Source organism: Lemur catta, chromosome 9 (assembly GCF_020740605.2).
Source record: "Lemur catta isolate mLemCat1 chromosome 9, mLemCat1.pri, whole genome shotgun sequence".
Classification (NCBI taxonomy): domain Eukaryota; kingdom Metazoa; phylum Chordata; class Mammalia; order Primates; family Lemuridae; genus Lemur; species Lemur catta.
In genome coordinates this window covers 69,243,157-69,262,546 of record NC_059136.1, presented here as the reverse complement: position 1 = coordinate 69,262,546, position 19,390 = coordinate 69,243,157, and the positions used below count along the sequence as shown (strand labels likewise).

Here is a 19,390-nt window from a genome sequence, read left to right as displayed (position 1 = left end):
TGGAGCGAGTAAGCAGCTGGCTGTCCGCAGGTGCCAGGGTCCTGCTAATGCGAAGTCAGGCGGGCTGTTGTTGGCTCCGGAATCCAGGGCCCACGGAGCTCTCCACGCTCCTCTCGGAACCTGTCAAAGCGGCCATCTCAAGGCTCAGTTCGGAGCCCACTGCATTCCTGCATGAGAGCCTCCCAGCTGGGACTGGTGCAAAGCCTCTGAGCAGGGGCTTTGAGCCAGAAGCGGGGGCTCTGTGTGTGGCCAGCCGACCCAACGTGGAGGGTGGGGCTAGGGCCAGGCAGGCAAGAGGGGGTTGGGGCCTGGAGGGTGGATTTGGGGCCGAGCAAGCTGCAGGCTGCTTCTTGGGCACAAGGGTCCCGGGGTTGCCAGATCAGAGACGTGCAGAGATCATAGCTTTACAGGCCCCACCCAGAACCCACCTAAACCATTGCCGAGCGCCTCTCAGATCTGGGCCTGCAGCTCTCGGGTCGATCTCCGGTCAGTTCCTGTACCCAGGTCCCACTGCGCTCTAGGGGTGAAGTGTCTGGCCTGAAGTTCCAAGGTATGGCTCAGGGAAGCCACAGGTTAGTCCACTCCCTTGCCAGTCCGGTATAGACCCCGCTCGGTACACCCAAGAGTTCAGGATGGCTTTAGCTGTTGCCTGTTCCCCACAGTGCCTGTTGTCCAGTGCAACAGCTCTGCACAAACTTCAGGCATGTCCCTGTCAGAGCAGGTAGGTCGTCTGTGGGTATGGTGGGTGCCCTCCTGCATTTCCGTCTGCACTGTGGGGTAGGGTGAGCATGGCGCTCCTGCGCTCTATTCTCCTGCTGTTCTTGCGTTTTCTAATCTTTTTGTATGTACACCCCCATCACCTTTTTTCCCCACACTGAATATCCCGAGTTGCTTCTCTGCTGTGAATTTACAGTGCTGCTTCCAGGATGAGAGATCCGTATGTAGGGAGCTGCTTGCACCTTTCACTTCTTTCCTTGGGAGCGGTGAGCTGGAGGGCTTCCTCTAGTCTGCCATTTTTTTCCTATTCTATAACTTGTTTTAAAACTTTCTTTGTGATTTCATTGTCCTTTAAAGCTGTGATCCCCCAACCCCTGGGCCGTCGCCTGGTACCGGTCTGTGGCCTGTTAGGAATTGGGCTGCACATCACCGCCTGAGCTCCGCGCCGCCCCTCTCCACCCCCCCAGTAAATTATCTTCCATGAAACTAGTCCCTGGTGCCAAAAAGGTTGGGGACCACTGCTTTAGATGATAAAATAAGAGAATAGTGAGGTCAGATTGACATAACAAACTTCTTATTTTAAGGCATGGGTTTAGCTCAGCATTTCTTATTTATCTTCTGTTTTGCAGCACAAATGTAGTAAAAAGAGCCTTGGCTTTGAGCCCAAGAAATCTGGATTCAAATCCAGTTTTGTGGCCCTGGACAATTTACTTAAATTCATGAAATCTAATTTTCCTCATCTGTTAGTAGGAATAATAATGATGACTCTGAAGGATAATTGATAACATTAGAGATAATTTTTTTGTACCGTCACTGACACATAATAGGAGCCCAATCAATGTTAATTTTCATTCTCATTTTTTGGAGTCAAATACCTGGTTTAGATTCCAGGCTTAAGGCTGCCTATGATTCTGCGTCACTTCAATATCCCATGTGAGTGCAGTAGGTCCCAGATAGTTAGGCTTTATCATCTTACCCTTCTACTTACCTCTTTTTATATTTTAACTTGTTGATTGTATAATCTTAGAACCCAAGCTTTAATGTGCTTACTGTTATTTGAATTATATTTTCTTCAGTGCCGTTATAGCACAGGAATGGGAAACCTGTTTTCTTCTGATGTTTAAGACAAGGGGAAACATTACCAAATGCTTTTTTGTTTTTTGCTTTAAAAGTTTTGGTATTTTCCATTGTAACCATAATATTGCATATTATAAGAAATGGAGAGGCCGGGTGCGGTGGCTCACGCCTGTAATCCTAGCACTCTGAGAGGCCGAGGCAGGCGGATCGTTTGAGCTCAGGAGTTCGAGACCAGCCTGAGCAAGAGCGAGACCCCGTCTCTACTAAAAATAGAAAAGAAATTATACGGACAGCTAAACACACACACACACACACACACACACACACACACACACAAAAAAAAAAAAAAAATTAGCCGGGTATGGTGGCACATGCCTGTAGTCCCAGCTACTTGGGAGGCTGAGGCAGGAGGATCACTTGAGCCCAGGAGTTTGAGGTTGATGTGAGCTAGGCTGACACCACGGCACTCACTCTAGCCCGGACAACAGAGTGAGACTCTGTCTCAAAAAAAAAAAAGAAGTGGAGAAATTATAGCAAATTAGAAAGGAAACCTCATTCTTAGTACTGATACCCCATTAGATATAGTTGTGCTTTGTTGATGTAGCTAAATTTTAGTATCACTTCTTTTAAGACAGAGTAATAAGAATTGTCTCCTTAAATTAAGGATAGGAAAAGTAAAGTTCATCAGTTCGTGAAAAGTAAAAATATATTTCAAGTTTTTATTGTGATGGGGAGAGGGTAGAGCAGAACGTTAAGGAAAGATCAGTGTGGTGATAAAATGCTGCCAAAGTCCTGTGTTTTTGTCTGTTTTTTAAAGGATGATAGCAATTTAGGTTAAGAATTGGAATAGTTGTTGCTAAACTTGATGAATGCATTTTTCTCTTCTCACTGATGTTTTCTGGTAAACGAAGTGGAGACATTTTGGATATCTTTTCTTGCAGGGGAGGAAAACTATTAATTTCAGTTTGGGGAAGTTGGTATAATATATTTAATTTTATTTAAAAAAAGCTTCTTTTTATGGAACAACATCACCATCTTGTGGCCTTCTAGAATATTGTTGCCAAAGTTGTTTTCACAACTATAAGCATAAATTAAATTGTTCTCAGATGTTGGCCTATGGTTCCATCAAGTTTGTAATTGGCAGTTTTTACTGTAAATGGGAGTGGGAAGTAGAAAGTAAAATGATTTGTGCATTGATACCGCAACTTTGTAAGAAATGTATGTTTGAGAAAAATAATGGTATAAAAATGAAAATAACTGAATTAGGTTGGTATACTTATGGATGATTTGCTACTAGGTATTCATATTTTTGTGAAATACATATTAACAGTTTTTTCAGTGAAGTAATTCTAACCTAAAAAGTCTCAATATGTTCTGTGCTCCATTTCTCGTTGAATAAGAAAACTGAGGCTGAGAGAAATTTATATTCCCTGTCTCACTCAGCCATTCAGTATTGGATTGTTTGTTGTCTAAAACTGTTTTCTAAACTGGCGATTCTTGGAGGAGTATTTTCTGTAAGAATTTTTATACTTTTTTTTTCATTTTGATGTTATTTTTTGTTTTGGAGACAGGGTGTCACTTTGTCACCCTGGCTAGAGTGGAGTGGCCCAATCATAGCTCACTATAACCTTGAACTCCAGAGCTCAAATGATCCTCCTGCCTCAGCCTTCTGAGTGGCTAGGATTACAGGTGCACACCTGGGGCCGGCAGAGTTTACAAAAATTTTTTGGTAGGAATGGAGTCTCTATATGTTGCCCAGGCTGATCTCAAAATCCAGGCCTCAAGCGATCCTCCTGATCCTCCTGCTTTGGTCTCCCAAAGTGTGGGATTACAGATGTGAACCATCACGCTGGGCCTTGATGATAATTGTAAAGGAAAAAAAAAATCAATGTGAAAAGTATGGTGATTCATTTTAAAAAACATCTAAAATAAATAAGGCCATTTGGTTTTAGTGCCTGTGTTTACTTAGTTGTTTTGGAGGTTCAGTTGATACTAAGTATCCTTCGTTAGCAAATATGTATTAAATACCTCCTGTGTGCCAGGTTTTGAGGGTAGCAAGGCGGATACAATGGCGAGGATTTCTCCCAGCACTCTAGGAATTTAGTCTAGTATTCAGTGAGAAAAATAAAGTTGCTTTGATGACAAAAGTTTGAAATTGGGGATTCTGTATAAAACTAGCTGTAATTTATTTTGTCAGGCATCATGCAAAGTGCTTTAGGTACTTTTTCTCAGTCTCATATTTATTTTGGAATTTTGCTTTGATTTTGCAGGAACAATGTATATGAACACAAATAAGTGTTTATGGAAGCCCTGACATATCTCTGTGGAATGACAGCTTTCCTTGCTTTTATATGACTTGATCTTGGTGTCCAACGACCATTTGTAACATTGTTTCTTTGAGAAAATTTGTACTATGTCCCAAGATGCCATCTTTCCCTCAAACTTTTGGAGTTCAATTGATATATAATTTGGGAGTTAGCATACTACTTCTGAAGTGTTTTCAATATTTAGTTAGAGCTGAGGGGTATCCAAGTATAATTAGCTTTTGCCTTTTTTGAGTATTTAATAAGTCCCTTTTGTATTGGACTCTTTTGTATTGAGTAAGTTTTGGGCTGTGGAGATGAAATCACTTTGGTGAGGTGAATATGGACTTGGAGCTTAGAATTAGCAGGGCAAAGATGGGAGAGGATGTAGATGGTTTATCATCCTACTTGCATAGTATTTTCTTTATAATATTTTCATTTAAAATTTTAGGTCTGTGCTGTATATATATATTTTTTAACTTAGCCACCCTAACCTATTTTACCCTAACCATTAGGCTAGAGGTTAGAATTACAGTGGTGAGTAGTAATAAAGAAGTTTGCAGTGTAATGAGGAGATAGAGAAATAAATGTGGTTATAGTGCTATGATGACACATAGCAACTAGTTCAAAATTGAAGAGATGACACCTGAGCTGAATCTTGAAGGGTGATTAGAAATTAGATAGAGAAGAGGTGGGAATAACGTCACATTGTATCCAAATCTGTGTATGAGAATTACCTAGAACACCCAATATAGTCCCCAGGTGATACTAATTTGTAGCCAGGTTGGGGAAAACTGGTACTGGATTAGAAATATGTGTGCATAGTGAGCTTTGGGTAAAGAGCTTTTCTGCAGAATCATCTTTTTTCTAGCTGAATTTAAATGAATGGAGGTGATAGTGTGTGTGTGGCGGGGTATAAGTAATGCAGTTGAATAACCAGAACTAGTTGGATAGTAGTTGGGTTGTGTCTTTTTCTCTTCTGGAACCTGTGCTATAAACAACTCTAACAATGTCATTGCCTCTGAACATGAGCCATTAAAATGGGTTGGAAGAAAATTCATGTCTGTGGAGATTGATGCTACTACTTAGCTGGGCCTAAGTTTCTCCTCTGTTTGCCTGCGTTCCCTTACCTTAACCACATCCCTGTTAAAACAAGGAATTTTGTCTATTTTTATTGACCATTGTATTCCCAGTGCCTCAGAGAGTGCCTCTTAATGTCACTGAGGAAATTGGAGCAATTAGGTAAAACCTCCTTAAGTTCCTTTCCAGACACTTTCAGAGACATCTGCAGCCACTACCATCCTCTTCTCTCTCTCATAGAAAGAGCTGTTTCTCTCTATACCTGTGTTTAATCTCAGCCAGTCCTGCCTTCTCAGAGATCTTGCATTAGTAATCACTGTCCTTTCTATGACGTCAGCTTTTTCCTGCCTGTAAACATGTTGAGGCATCTTCAAAAACAGTCCTCTAAATACATCCTTTTAAGTTTATATTTCTCTTTTCCTTTACAGTCAAAATATCTGAAAAGAGGTTCCTGGCTGTTCATTGACCTCTTAAACCACAGGCTTCATGGTCCTTCTACTCCATTAACATTGCTCTTGCTAAGGGCCTGATAACTTCCATATTGTTTAGTAAACAATTTTCTCTTTTTACTGATCTTACTGGGGTTCTTGATGAGGTTGGCCACTATTTCCTCTTTCTTGAAATTCTTTCTTGAAATTTTCTTCCGGCTTTCCTAACCTCTTTCATAGTCCTTGTCTGCTGTTCAGCCCTTTAGTGTTGATGTTGTCTAAGTCCTGTCTGTCCTGCTAATTGTATGCAGTAGGCCTTTCCTGGGTGATTGCATGTACAGTGGGTTGGCTTTCAGTTAAGTCTTGAACTCTGCTTATGGGATGTTGTGAACACCTCTACCTGGAGCATATCTCTCTTTTCTGCGCTCTGTGTCAGTCAATCAGTAATTATTTATTGGGGGCCTTTCCCTAGCTAGGCTCTGGTCTGGGTTCTGAGAATAGAATGGTAAATAAGATAGAGTTCCTGTCCTCAAAGATCTTACGGTGGGGTTGGGATAAGAATGAGAAGACAAAATGTATGAACATAAATAATTACTAGGAAAGATAAAGAGAATTACTAGGAAAGATAAAATAAGGCAGGGTGGTAGAGTTGGAGGAGTGAAGGTCTTGCTTTGCATACGTACGTAGGCTGCTCAGAAATCTCTTCGGAAGAGATCGCATTTCAGTTGAGCGCTAAGACTGAGAAGGCACCCAAGGGCAGCCAAGATGGAGCAGTGAATGCAGAGGCCCCTCAGTGGCACATAGGGTAACTAAGTTGAGGAATGGCAGGAATGCCAGTGAGGGTGGAACACTACTCAAGGGGAAAAAAGGGAAGGAGAGAAGCAAGAGCAGTGGGGGCAAAAGATCACATAGGCTATGTACCAGTTTGGATTTATTGTAGTTAAAATGAGAGAACATTGGGGTGTGAAACAGTTACTGTGATGTGTCCTGTTTTGGAAAGATTACTGTGCTAGATTGAGGATGAATATAGGGTGGGAATATAGAGTGAATCGGGGAGACCATTTTAGCGAGCTGCACTTTGGTTTAGATGAGAAATTATGGGGCTTGCAGATGAGAGTTGTAGTGGTGGAGATGGTGAGATGTTATTGGCCCAGTCAGAATGCTGGGAGTCCTCTTAAATGTCTCCTGTCTTTTGCCCCTGCGTCTGATTTGTATACCGATTATTACAGATTCTGCTCCTTAATAACTCTGTTTCCTTCTCTATTCTCCTTAATCTCAAGCCATTTGCTGCCTAGCCTACTTTCAGTCTACCCTCACAACACTGCCAGAGGAACTTTTCTAAAATGTAAATATGTTCCTTCCCTGCTGAACATTTGCTGGATTTGCACGGCTTTCTTAGTACTCTTCATGGGGTAGCATCTTTTTGCCTTAATGGTTTCATTTTTTACATTTCTTTCCCCATACCAGGAGTGGGGGACCTTTTCATGTTGAAAGGCCACATTAATTTAGCTGTAATGAAATAAGGCTGCATTCAAGAAACTTCAATTAGATATACTTAAAAATGTACATTATTTTGTAAAACTCTACTATATACTTAATAATTGCAAAATATGAAAACTATTTGTTAGTTTTAAAGTTAACTAACCTTTTAATGACTTTGTTGTATCTGCTTTTTGTTGGAAAGCATTTGAATATTTGGTTGCAGCATGGAGATCCACAGTTTCATTTGGTCCTCTAGATGGGTATCAGTCATTTGTGACCTTAAGGATGTCATGATTTGGGTTAGGTAGGAGAATGTAGATCCACAGCAGTAAGTGGTTGAAAAGCAAGAAACCATTTTTGGGGGGCATATTGCCAAAGGCGTGGGTATTCTACTGCATTTTCCCATATTTCAATTGGCTCTTTTCTTAGCCTCATACAATGACTTTAAAATGTCATCTACTGAGAGCTCAATCAATTCCATCTGTAGTTCTTTAGGCGCCTTGGTGATATCAGCTAGGTGAGGTGGAAATGCTAATTTGAGTGTGATGTCATGATTCTCAAAGTCACTGAACCTTTCATTGTATTCTCCAATTAATATGTCTACAACAACTGCATATTTTTCAAATGATTCACATGTATCATCCTGCTTATCAGTGACCTTTGCTAACTAGGGAAAAATGTTCATCTGAAATTTTCTTTTGAAGAAGTGTTTCGAGAAAAGATAGGTTTTTTTGAAATGCTTGGCTATTTTACCACATATCGTATATAGACTTAGTTTTACCTTGCAAAGAAATATTCAAGTCATTTTGATTTGACATGCTATCACACAGAAACTCTGCATTCCTATAGAACTCCTCTTTCAATAATTCACATTGCTGATTCTGTTCTTCATAAAATTTAACTGTTCTTGCAAAGATAAAACTTTGGATAACACCTGTTTGTCCCTGCAATAGCCAACACACTTTACAGTGATAGGACAAATCCACACTGAATAGCTCATTATTCAACTTTTGCATGTTATTAAACAGAGGGTGCTATGTTGCATTTGCATGAATATGGTTAAAAATACTTACAACTTGTTGCAAAGCGTCACATAAAATTGTAGCTTTAGCTCGGAGATTTTGCTGATGCAAGATACAATAAAAAGAAATGAGAGCATCTGGATCTGTTAATGTTTTTTTTTTTTTAGTCTGTGCAATAAACACTTCATGTTTTCCTGTCACAGAAGGTGCACCATCTGTACATATACTCACTAAATTTACCAAATTCAGTCCCACTTCACGACATTTATGTTGAAAGTTGTTGAAGATGTTTATTCTCTGTGTTCTGTTGTCAAGAGTGCCCAAAGCGAGTAACTCTTTGTAGCAAACAAAATCTTCTGTTATGACCTGAATGAAGTATAAAACCTGTGTCAAGTCAGTATCAGTTGATTAATCCAAAGTGATTTAATAATATATAATTTCCTTTTGAAGTACTGCATGAAGTTGTTCTGGTAAATTGAAGGCTAATTTATGCTGCCGATCAGTTATGGTTCTCCTTGAAAGAGGAAGTTGTTTGTACTTTGAAACATTATCAGGTTCTAAGCATCCTACATCTTCGACAATGCATTCTTTCACAATTTCTGCGTCATTGAATGACTTCCCTTTTTTCCTGAGTATATAAGCTACTTTGTAAGTTGCTTCAGTGGTATTATTTCCAGGTCTTATTGCTGCTTGAAAGAACTGTCCTTGCTTTTGCTTTTCATCTTTTAATTTCTACAGTATAACCTTTTGCGCCTTTGTCTTTATTTTAAAATATTTGTCATCCTTATGAGTGTTATAATGCTGATGAGCATTGAATTTATGTAATGTTGATATTGTGCAGGGAGTTAGCTATGCTCCCAGCAAAAAATCAGGTCCCTTAGATAGGGGTCGTCACGAAAGATAAGGAAATAATAGAAAACAGAAAATAATAGAATATAGAAATAAAAGAATACACAGAGATGAAAGTACAGTTCTCTTGGTTCCTAGTGTAAGAGTTCAGTCCAAAACAATGGACTCCCATAATTTTTGTTTAACAAGGCATCTGCTACTGAAAGAGGTTAAATTACTTGTCCAAGGTCTTTGTTGATTTTATTAAGCACTGATTTTTGTGCCAGGCAGCTTTTTAGTGCTTTGTCAATATTATTTCATTTAATTCTCTTAACCCTAAAAGGTAGTTACTATTAGGTTATTAAATATGAAATATCTGATTTTGAATCAAATGTTTATTATATTTCATACAAGAAGCAGTGCAATTAAAGCATGTGCCTAAGCTATCGACACAGTTTTGCCATCTTAATGGTAGCTTGCTTAGGCTAGCAGCAGAGAAGCATGGAGAGCAAGTGGTGATGAAATCGTGAACGGCATTTTCCACAGCTTGTGGAGAATTGAATATTGTTCCTTGCAAAAAGTGGCCCAACACCTGGAAGAAGTGGTAGGCAGTTGGTGCAAGATCTGATGAATACAGTAGATGACAGAGAGTTTCCAAGTTCAGCTTCTGTGGTTTGAGCAGTTCTGTTTTTTGTGATGTGGTCTTACAAGAGGATTGGCCTGTCTCTGTTGACCAATCTTGGCTGCTTAATTGTAAGCATCCTCATCATTTCATCCAGTTGGTTGTTGTAGATATCCGCTGTAATCGATTGACCAGGTTTCATGAAGCTGTAGTGGCTAATACCAGTGCTGGACCACCAAACAGACACCATTAGCTTTTTCTGATGAATGTTCAGTTTTGGACTGTGCTTCAGCACTTCATCTTTATCCAGTCATTGTGCTGAATTTTTGCAATTGTCAAAAAGAATCCATTTTTCATCACACATAACAATATAGTGTAAAAATGTTTCACTTTTATGCCTTGACAGCAAAGAAGGGCAAGCTTTGAGATGATTTCTCTTGTGACACTGGTTTAGTTAATGTGGTACCCATCTATTCAGCTTCTTTACCTTGCTGATTTGTTTCAAATCGTCTAATATTGTTGGATAGTAATCTCAAACCTTGCTGCTAATTCATGCGTAGGGTGAGATGGATTTGTTTCTACTACAGCTTTCAGCTCGTCATTCTCCACCTTGGTCTCAGGTCACCCACGTGACTCATTTTCAAGATTAAAATCATCAGAATGGAACTTCTCAAACCATGAACGTACTGTGGGTTCATTAGTTACATCTTTCCCAGATACTTTGTTGATATTTCAAGGCATCTGCGTTGCATTGGTTCCGTGAGGAAACTCATATTAAAAAAAAAAAACACATGAATTTTTGACTTATCTATGGTTTTACAAAAAGTGCTCTAAAAAAGTATTTGAAAGATAATTACAAGCCAAAATGTGCATTTGAAAGAATGAAGATGTACCTTCACAATAAAATTAAAAAAAACAAACAAAAAACAAGAAGTGTCAAAGTGATGTCAGAGATACCAAACTGAGTACTTAAGGAAATCAGATATTTCATACTTAACAACATAATAGTATCATTCCCATAGATGTAAAAACTGTGGTACTGTGAGGTAAAGGAGGTTACTGGAAGTCAAACATTGTCAGGTGGAGCCAGGTTTTGGGCCCAGGGAGTTTGGCTGCAGAATTTGCTGTTAACTACTGTCATGCTATTCTTTAGTAAATGTAGGAATAGAAATTGAAATCCAAATTTAAATTAGACTCCAGTAAGTGACAGTTTTCTCTTTTCAGTGGTTTGTTAGTCCTCTCTGCCCCCAAAGAATTGGATCACTACCAGACTCTAAAAGTCTGTAAGTGAGTTTAATGTTGACAGAATTTGACTTGTGTTTCTTATAACATTCCTAGATGTTTAGGGCTTTACATTAAGTTTGGAGGAAATTTAATTTTTCAAGTTGCTAATCTCTGACTTGGAAAAGAGCAAAACCAACACTTCTGTCAGCTCGGAATAGAAATATCTTTGATGTTTGATCTTCTGGACTAGCCTGTACTTTGGTGTGTCATGGTTACTGCCAGTCTAGCCTCTACTCTTCCGTCCAATATCTATTATTAATTATTTATTACTTTTTTGGGAAGGAATTTTCATCCTGCATAGACAAGGATACCCTGTACATTTTGCCGGCTCAAAGTTTATATGAAACACATTTTGTTTAAAACCTCAGTACTAGAAATGTAGTTTATTATCTACATTCAGGACTCTCTTCTGTTCTTTGCAATTGAATAATAATCAACCTTTATGCAATCTTGTGGCATTTTTAAAGGATTGAATTGAACATAATCAGCTTAAATATAATTGCCCAAATGAATTTAGGTCATGACCTAAATTTAGGTTATGACCTAAATTCATTTGGATGAATGAAAAATTTGTTTTAAAGTTTATTAAAACTCAGACTTTGCTTTTTCTTTTGCTATACCCACTTTCCAAATTCTTGAACCTGAATTGATCCTATGATTCTTCTTTGTTCTTATATCCTGGGACCAAGGAAAACTGGAAAATGTCATACCATTGTGCAGATTGTTGTCCCTGTGGGTTTGTGATAAGCATAGTATTAATACTGCCCAGCAGAAGTTGATCAGCACCCTCTGTCATTCCATTCAGCATTTATTCCAAAATATTTCCTTTGTGATTAAGCCTGTTGTCTTCTATGGATTTAATACCACTTGTATAAACTGTAACTCCAAAATGTATCTTCTCCATAGACCTGTTTGCTGAACTGCATACTTTTCTAACTAGCTGTCTATTATGCCTAGTTGTTAAAATCTTTCTTTTTAACAGCATGTCCAAAATGAAAGTTTTATTTCCAGACGCTTCCAACATAAGAACAATAACTAGTCTTTACTAAATGATGACTTTGTGCCATATACTCAAAGAGCTAAGCATTTTATGTGTATTATGCCAATTAATGCTCATTGTAACATGAGGTAGATGGCTTTGCTTTTCATGTTCTACTGATAGAGAAAATGAGCTATGGAAAACTTAACTTTGTCACACAGCTCTTAAGTGGCAGAATTAGAAATGAAATCCAAGTAGTCTTAATCTTCCTTTCCCTATCCTGATTGTGGTGCCATCATCTACCCAGATGGTGAAGTGGGGGATTTTAGTTGTTCAGATCCTTTTTTCTTATAACCCACAGCTGTCCTGTAATCATCTGGTCAGAGATCTTATATGTATCCTGAGGTTTTTATTCCTTCATACTACCAATGCTTTAATTCAGATAAGCTCACTATCTTAAATCAGACCCCCACAGCTGCCAAAGTTATTTTTCCAAAATGCAATTTTCATTATTGAAACCCTTTAGTATCTATCAGTTCTCTTCAGGATAAGCTTTAAAGTACTATGTGTGGTATATTTAGAATACCGTATAAACTATTCCTTCGGATCCTATACAATTTAAACCTCTGTTTGCCTGCTAGCCTTATCACCTCACGCTGTCTCTATGTTCCATTGTCCAGCCATGGCAACAATTGTCTGTAAGTGCCATATTTTCTCTCTGTAAGTCTTTCTTGAAGAATTAGACTTCAAGATGCATTTCACTCAAAGGTTATCTTCTCTGTGAACCTTTTCCTGATCTCTGTAGGTTGGATTATCTACTTTTTCTTGTGTGCTCCAGATGTACTGCTTTACATTTTGTGTATTTTAGTGATTATCACACTGAAAGCTATTTATTTGTTTACAGGATTGTCTCCTTACCAGACTATGAGCTCCTTGAAAGAGGGAATCGTGTCTCACTCATCTTTGTATCCCCAGTGTCTAGCACAGTTCCTGATACATTGTAAGTAATTAACAATATTTTTAAACTAAAACTACACTTAATAGTCAAATGTACATGTTGATAGTTAATTATATCTATATAGACCAAGTAATATGTCATAAAAATAAGACTGTAGACTTCTAACACTTCCGAGGCTCAATATCCTTATCTCTAAGATGGATAGAGTATCTCCCTACTTACAGTGTTATTGTGATGCTCAGATTAAAGAATAGATAGGTAACAGTACATTGTATTTTAAGGGCCATACAACTTCATGTTATTAAATGAAGTGTGGGGACTAACTGTGTGTTGAAATTGATATTTTATTTGCTGTGTATCTTCCCTTTTAAGGCAAGATGGTATCATTTTTTAGCCGTCTGTATCATGTTTTGCAGTTTAAATTTGCAGTTACTAGTTACCAGAACATGTGTTCTTGAGTCTGAATATTGGTTGATGTGGAAGGGTTTACATAGAACAAAGAAATAGATCAGGGGTGGGAATCAGGGTACAGAGAGAGTTTTATGTAGTAGACTGAATAGTCTTTTAACTGGTTGACAGCATTTCCTAGTCTTCATAGTTTAGTTTTAAACTAAAGATTCTTCTCAAAAAACTAATTTTATGCCCGTTGCCTTTATTCTCAGCAATTGTCTTCCTGTTTAATTCACTAATTAAGTGCCTTTTTTTTTTTAATCTATCTCCAAGTGAATTGATAGCTTCACCTATCCTTAGGTCCCTCATTAACTGCCCAGAGGGAGAAGTGTCTTTTTCTTGGAAGACTAAATGCCATCTATGTGAAAGCTATGCCTTTGCCTTCTTTTCCATCACAGGCTTCAGAAATCATACTTGGTGAATTAGTGACTTACACTTTCCCATATTTACTTCTGAGCCTTCTTTGCGTTCTTTTTGTGTTGTAAAATTGAGAATTGCTTATTGAAGGGCCTGCAAATGTTCAACTTTACATGATAATGCCAACTTGTTTTCCAGCAGGACTTTACCATTTTAAACACGTACCAGCAGTGTATAAGAGCCACCACTGTTGCTTGTTTTTTGCCTTTATCTGCTATAAAAATTTTTAGTTTTTACCATTCTAATGAGTTTTAAAATAATATCTCATATGGTTTGAAGTTGTATTTTTCTGGTGAACAGTGAGTTTCCTCCTCTTTTCATATATTTGTTGGCTTTAAGAGTTTCTTGTCTATAAAATTCCAATTAAGGTTTTTGTCCATTTGCCTACTGTTATCTTTTTCTTATTATTTATAGACATTCTTATATAGTAGTTGAAATACTAACCTTTAATTAATTTTTTATTTTGAAATATATCCCAGTTTGTGGCTGGCTTCTCTTAGTTTTTTTTTTTTATGATGTCTTATGATAAATAGAAGTTTTCAGTTTCTCTGTGGTCAAACTATTTGCTGATCTTCCTTATTTGGGTAGTACTCTTTGTCTCTCGTTTAAGAAATTCTTCCATCCTGGAAGGACACAAAACAATAGTTTTCTGCTATCATTTCTTCTAAAAGTTTTAATGTTTCCCTTTCATATTGACATCATTAGTCCTCTTGTATTGGTTTTATATATGATGTGAGGTAGGGGTCCAGTTTCATTTTTTTTCCCATATAGATCATTCCGAACCATTTAATTGTCCCTCCTTTCTTGTGTATCTGCATTGCTACATCTGTTACATGGGGAGTTCCTTGCATTTATTGGTCTATTTTATGACTTGCTATTTTGTTTCATTTTTTCCCCTTCATTAGTTTTGCCGGGCATTTATTTTAGTGTTTTCTAAGAACTAGCTTCTGACTTTGTTGGTCTTTTCTGTTATCTTTTTTCTACTTCATTAGGTTCTGCTCTTTATTACCTTCTTTCCTTTTCTTTCTTTGGGCTTATTTTATTATTCTCTTTCTAACTTGATAGATTAGCCTATTAACTCATCAGTTTTCCACATTTCTTTTCCTATAAGGCTATAGATTTGCCTCTAAGTGTAAATTTTTCTGTATCCCACAAATTTTTATATGTGGTATTTTATCATTTAGTTTTTAGTATTTTTTAAAAAATGCCAATGTAGTTTCTTCTAACCCATAAAATATTTAGAAGTGTTTTTTTAAATTCTATTGGCATTTTTTAAATTTATCTTTTTTTATTGATTTTTAACTTAATTCTATAATGCTCAGAGACTCAGAATATTGCTTGAAATTCTATGGGATTTTCATCATCTCTCAGTGTGTATATTGTTTTTTTGTATGTCCCATGAGTGCTTGAGAAAAATGTTTATGTTCTGATAGTGGGGTATGAGGTTCAGGTTATGTTATTCAGTCATGCTTATTCATTATTATTTATTTTTTTGTCCACTTATGATTAATTGGGATGTGTTGAAATTGCCCACAACAGTGGTCAATTTGTCAGTTTCCTCCTATGGTGTTACAGTCTTTTTAAGCTCCCCACCCCAAGTAACTGGTGAGTTGTATTTGACTTGTCTGGATAGAAATTTGATTACTCTGAATGTTCCAGAGTAGAGATAAACTAGAAGAAAGCACAGGATGTAAACGTCTATTTGGTGTCTTCTTCTCCCTCACCATCAACTGACAGAGCAGCATATTTACAGTACTGAACTAGAAGGCTGGATTTTCTTCAGGTTTCTTTATTAGCTCAGGTGCAAATCTGGAGTCTTGATCCTTTTTGCCATCTTTCCTTTCAGCCTCCTTCCATTGACTTGTTGTTCTCTCCACCTCCTAAACCATACTGAAGTTTCTATTTTCCCTTTTTGGGACCCTCACCCGTTTATTTTCCTTTTGACTTGCTGATTCTTCCCGAGATGATTGAGCTGGAGCTACTTTCCTGCCATCACTTGTAGGGGATTGCTACTCTATGTCTGAGCTCTGAGATCAAGCAGAAGGGTTAACACTTTGCTTCACCCAGACATTCTCTTTTGTGGAGGGGCCAGCCTTACCTTTAGCAGCTGATCAGTTTGAGAGGCTTATATGTTAGTGACAGTCTTCTACCTTACTGTTTCATTTTCCAGAGACTTCTTTCTCTCTTTCATGCATCCTAGTCTAACTCTGACAAGAGTGGCAGATATCCATGTCTGAGGTGACTTACTTCCTGTCCTTGATCATTTTTGTTACTGAGTGTCTTCACTTTGCCAGTTTAGGTGTCTTCTTGAGGCCATTGTTCTAGTTTTAGGTCCTCTAGCTGACATTGCAATTCCTCTTGTTCCTTCTGTAGCTCTGTTTTACTGTTTGTTCTCTTGCAGCTGGGTCAACAGACTCTGTACTTCCAAAGATAGAAGCTGCTCAACTGGACTGGGAGGGGCCAGCAGAAGAGTCATCTTTCTTAAGAGTACTCTGAGGCTTTAGATTTAATTTGCATCTTTGGGTGGGGGGGATGTCTGTCATCACACCTATAATCATTCCAACAGTAATCTTCTTTGGAGCTTCACAACCCTAATGTCCCACCATAGTGGTCTGCATGTCTTCTGTAGTCATTATTCCTATAGTACCCACTACCAAATGCTTTTCTTGGGGTCATAGCCTCTATCATAGTCTCTGCTGCCTCAGTCATTTTAGCAGTCCTGGTCTCCATAATGATCATGATATTTGTCTTCAAAGTTACCATCACCTCCTCTAGGTGGATGGATAGTCAACAAAACTGTTTATGGCAGGATGGACTTTCTAGTCTGTTTTGTCACAATCTAGATTTATATGTCAGCCAGAGGAACAATCATCTCTTTCTTTATCCCATGCCTAATAGCAACAGCCACTCATTTTGTTACCGAGAGACTCCTCATTGAGGCTCAGGGCACTGAATAGGAAATCCAGGTCCTCAAATTTAGCATAATCAAACCTTTCAACCTCTCTGGGTTGCTGGGTTCATGTGGTAAATGCACTGATATTTAATCCTCTAAAGAGTTCCTTAATGGAGCTTTTTATCACATCACAAGTCAGGTTCCTTAGAAAAGCAGTGTGTAGTGGCCATTTGGGAAGATAGCTCTGGTTGTTATTGGATTCTGAAACAGCCTGTGGAACAGCAGGCAGGATACAGTGGTCATTTGGAGGTGCCCTGTACATGTTGTCATCATTGCTGTGCCAAGTGGTTGAAACATCTTCCAGGCCCTCTGATTCATCGTTTCAACTGACTGGTTTGGGGATATACATGCGTCTCCACCAGTACTATCATATTCAGTTAAGGAGTCCGTTAGGGAGATAAATGTCCCCTTCTTATTCTTCCTTTTCACTGAGGCTGCCCTGTTGGGAGAAAGAGAGAGAATGCAAGTTAGGCATTTTTTTAAAGCATGCACATTTGGAGTTTGAGATCCACTTTTCCTGAGTTGAACATTTCCCTTGTTCTTCTTAATAATGCTGTTTTGTCTGCAATTATAACTAATTTGGCTTTCTTTTTGGTTGTATTTGTCTGCTGTGTCCTTTTCCTTATTTTTGCTTTCATTCTGTCAGTATCTTTGTTTTCTAGGTATCTCCTATCTTACTTTTGAATTTGTCTGTATGCTCTACATTTTTTGTGATTATTTGTACTCTCCTCCTTTATGCTTTCTGATAGTCTTGCTTATTTATGTTTTTCTCTCCCTTTCCCTTTCTAGCCTTTTTTGGATTGACTAAGTTTACTTATTCTGTCCTCTTCTACTCTACTAGTTTGGAAATTATACCCTCATTTCTTTTCCTTTACGGTTAACCTTGACATTCTACCAGTAATACTGTACCGTCTAAAGTTAAACCAGATCATAATCTCTCTGCTGAACAATGCAAGGATTTAAAACATTAATCCGTATCTTCTTCCTCTCTGCCCCTCCCTTATACTTATATGCTTTCCTTAGTTCCATATTTTAATGTTTATAGGGTTTTTATTTAAACACCATAGTAATATGTTGTTACTGTTATTTTATTCAGTCAGTGTATATTTAGATTCGCTTGTATGCTTAGCAGTTTCTTCACTCATCCTCCCTTCTTGCATCTCAGATCATCCTTCTGTGGGAATGTTACTCTTTTATGAAACAAATCCTTTAGATTTTCTTGAAGTAAAGGTCTGCTATTGATAAACTCTTTTTTTGGTTTATCTGGCAATGCCTTAATGCTTTCCATGTTCCCCAAGGAGTTTTGGTAGTTACATAATTTTTAATTGTCTTGGTCCTTTATTTCTTCTACCTTTTATATTTTCATTGTTGCTATTGAGGATCCTGCTATTATTTTATTTTCTCTTCTTTTGTGTGTAATCTCTCTTCTCTGTGGCTGCTTTCAACATGGTCTGTGTTTTTGTTGTTCTGTAGTTTTAACTGCTGTGTGTTCAAGTGTCAGTTTCTTTGGCTTGAATGAAGTCTTAGAACCTGTGAATACATGTTAACTAGAATCAGTTAATCATGTCGTGAGTAACTGTTTATCCTATCTTTTTATCCACACGTTCAAACACAATATATGCAATTATAAGTAGGTAAAGAGAGTATAATGATTTTAGAGTATTAAGTCCCAGAATTTGTGAGAAGGATCTAAATGAAACAGAAAAGACTACAAATAGAAGGATAAACAAGATAAACATTAACATTAATTAATATTTTTCAGTCTTACTCAGAATGTTCTACTTTTTCTTTAGGAGGTTAAGGGTGGATAGAATTTGAGCCTTGAGATATTTGTCATGCAGAAGAAAACTGAAGTGGCTCTGCTTTGTATTTTATTTAAAAAATAAAAATTGAGGTAGAAAGGGATGTTTAGCAGAGCTTGAGAAAAATTATCTATAAAAAGGAACATGCAAGATTTACTAGGGACATAACTAATACAATATATAAACCTGGAATAGTTACTATATTTAAAGTACTTTGATAAGGGGCATTGTTGGGGCAGTTGATGAAAATAGAATATGGATTGTAGATTAGATAATGTTCTAATAAAATTCCTGAATTTGATCATTGTACTGTGGTTATTTAAGAGAATATTTTTATTCTTAGGAAATGCACACTCAAGTATTAAAGGGTAAAGGGGCAACACAGATGGTTCAGATAATAAATAAATGTATTTACAATATAATAACTATATTAATTGATGTATTTATTTTATTTAAAAAGCAACATGTAACCCTGGATTTTTAATATATTATTATTTATTTTGTTGCTCAAATTGACTCACATAGTTTATGGGCCATATTCTTCAATATTGCTTATAATAATAAGTCTTAATTTTAAATGAAGGGCAACTTGGAACTTGTCAACATGTAGTGGATTGAAAATAAGTATGGTTTCTTAGTCAATTCAAACAATTTTAATCATCTTGAAAATTACGATCTCTTTCCTAAAACATGAATAAATTAAATTTTTTATAGGTTTTAGCTGAATTTTGGGACATGGCCACTGCTTCACCAAGGTCTGATACTAGTAATAACCACAGTGGAAGGTTACAGTTACAGGTAACTGGTAAGTTATTTTTATAATTCATATGGTGATTTTGTGATAAAACTTTCTTCTGAATACCTAATTCAGCAGACACATTCCGTAAGTATTATTTCTTTTAGATTCACTCTATGGTGTATTTGTTGTAACAGGCCTCAAAGGTAGATGCCCTCTAAAAGTGTATTATTTATTCAGTAACTGTTTATT

At 37.4% G+C, this 19,390-nt stretch overlaps 1 protein-coding gene across 6 annotated transcripts in view; it reads left to right on the top strand.

Annotated features, from left to right (window-relative positions):
- The window catches only part of WWP1 (WW domain containing E3 ubiquitin protein ligase 1), a 119,412-nt gene that overhangs the window by 14,641 nt on the left and 85,381 nt on the right, over positions 1-19,390 (top strand). For all 6 annotated transcript variants that reach the window (XM_045561545.1, XM_045561548.1, XM_045561546.1 and 3 more), the window contains exons 2-3: positions 12,727-12,822; positions 19,117-19,207. In XM_045561545.1, the coding sequence (XP_045417501.1) occupies positions 19,138-19,207 (70 nt within the window). In that variant the 5' untranslated portion in view covers positions 12,727-12,822; positions 19,117-19,137. The remainder of the gene's footprint in view (positions 1-12,726; positions 12,823-19,116; positions 19,208-19,390) is intronic.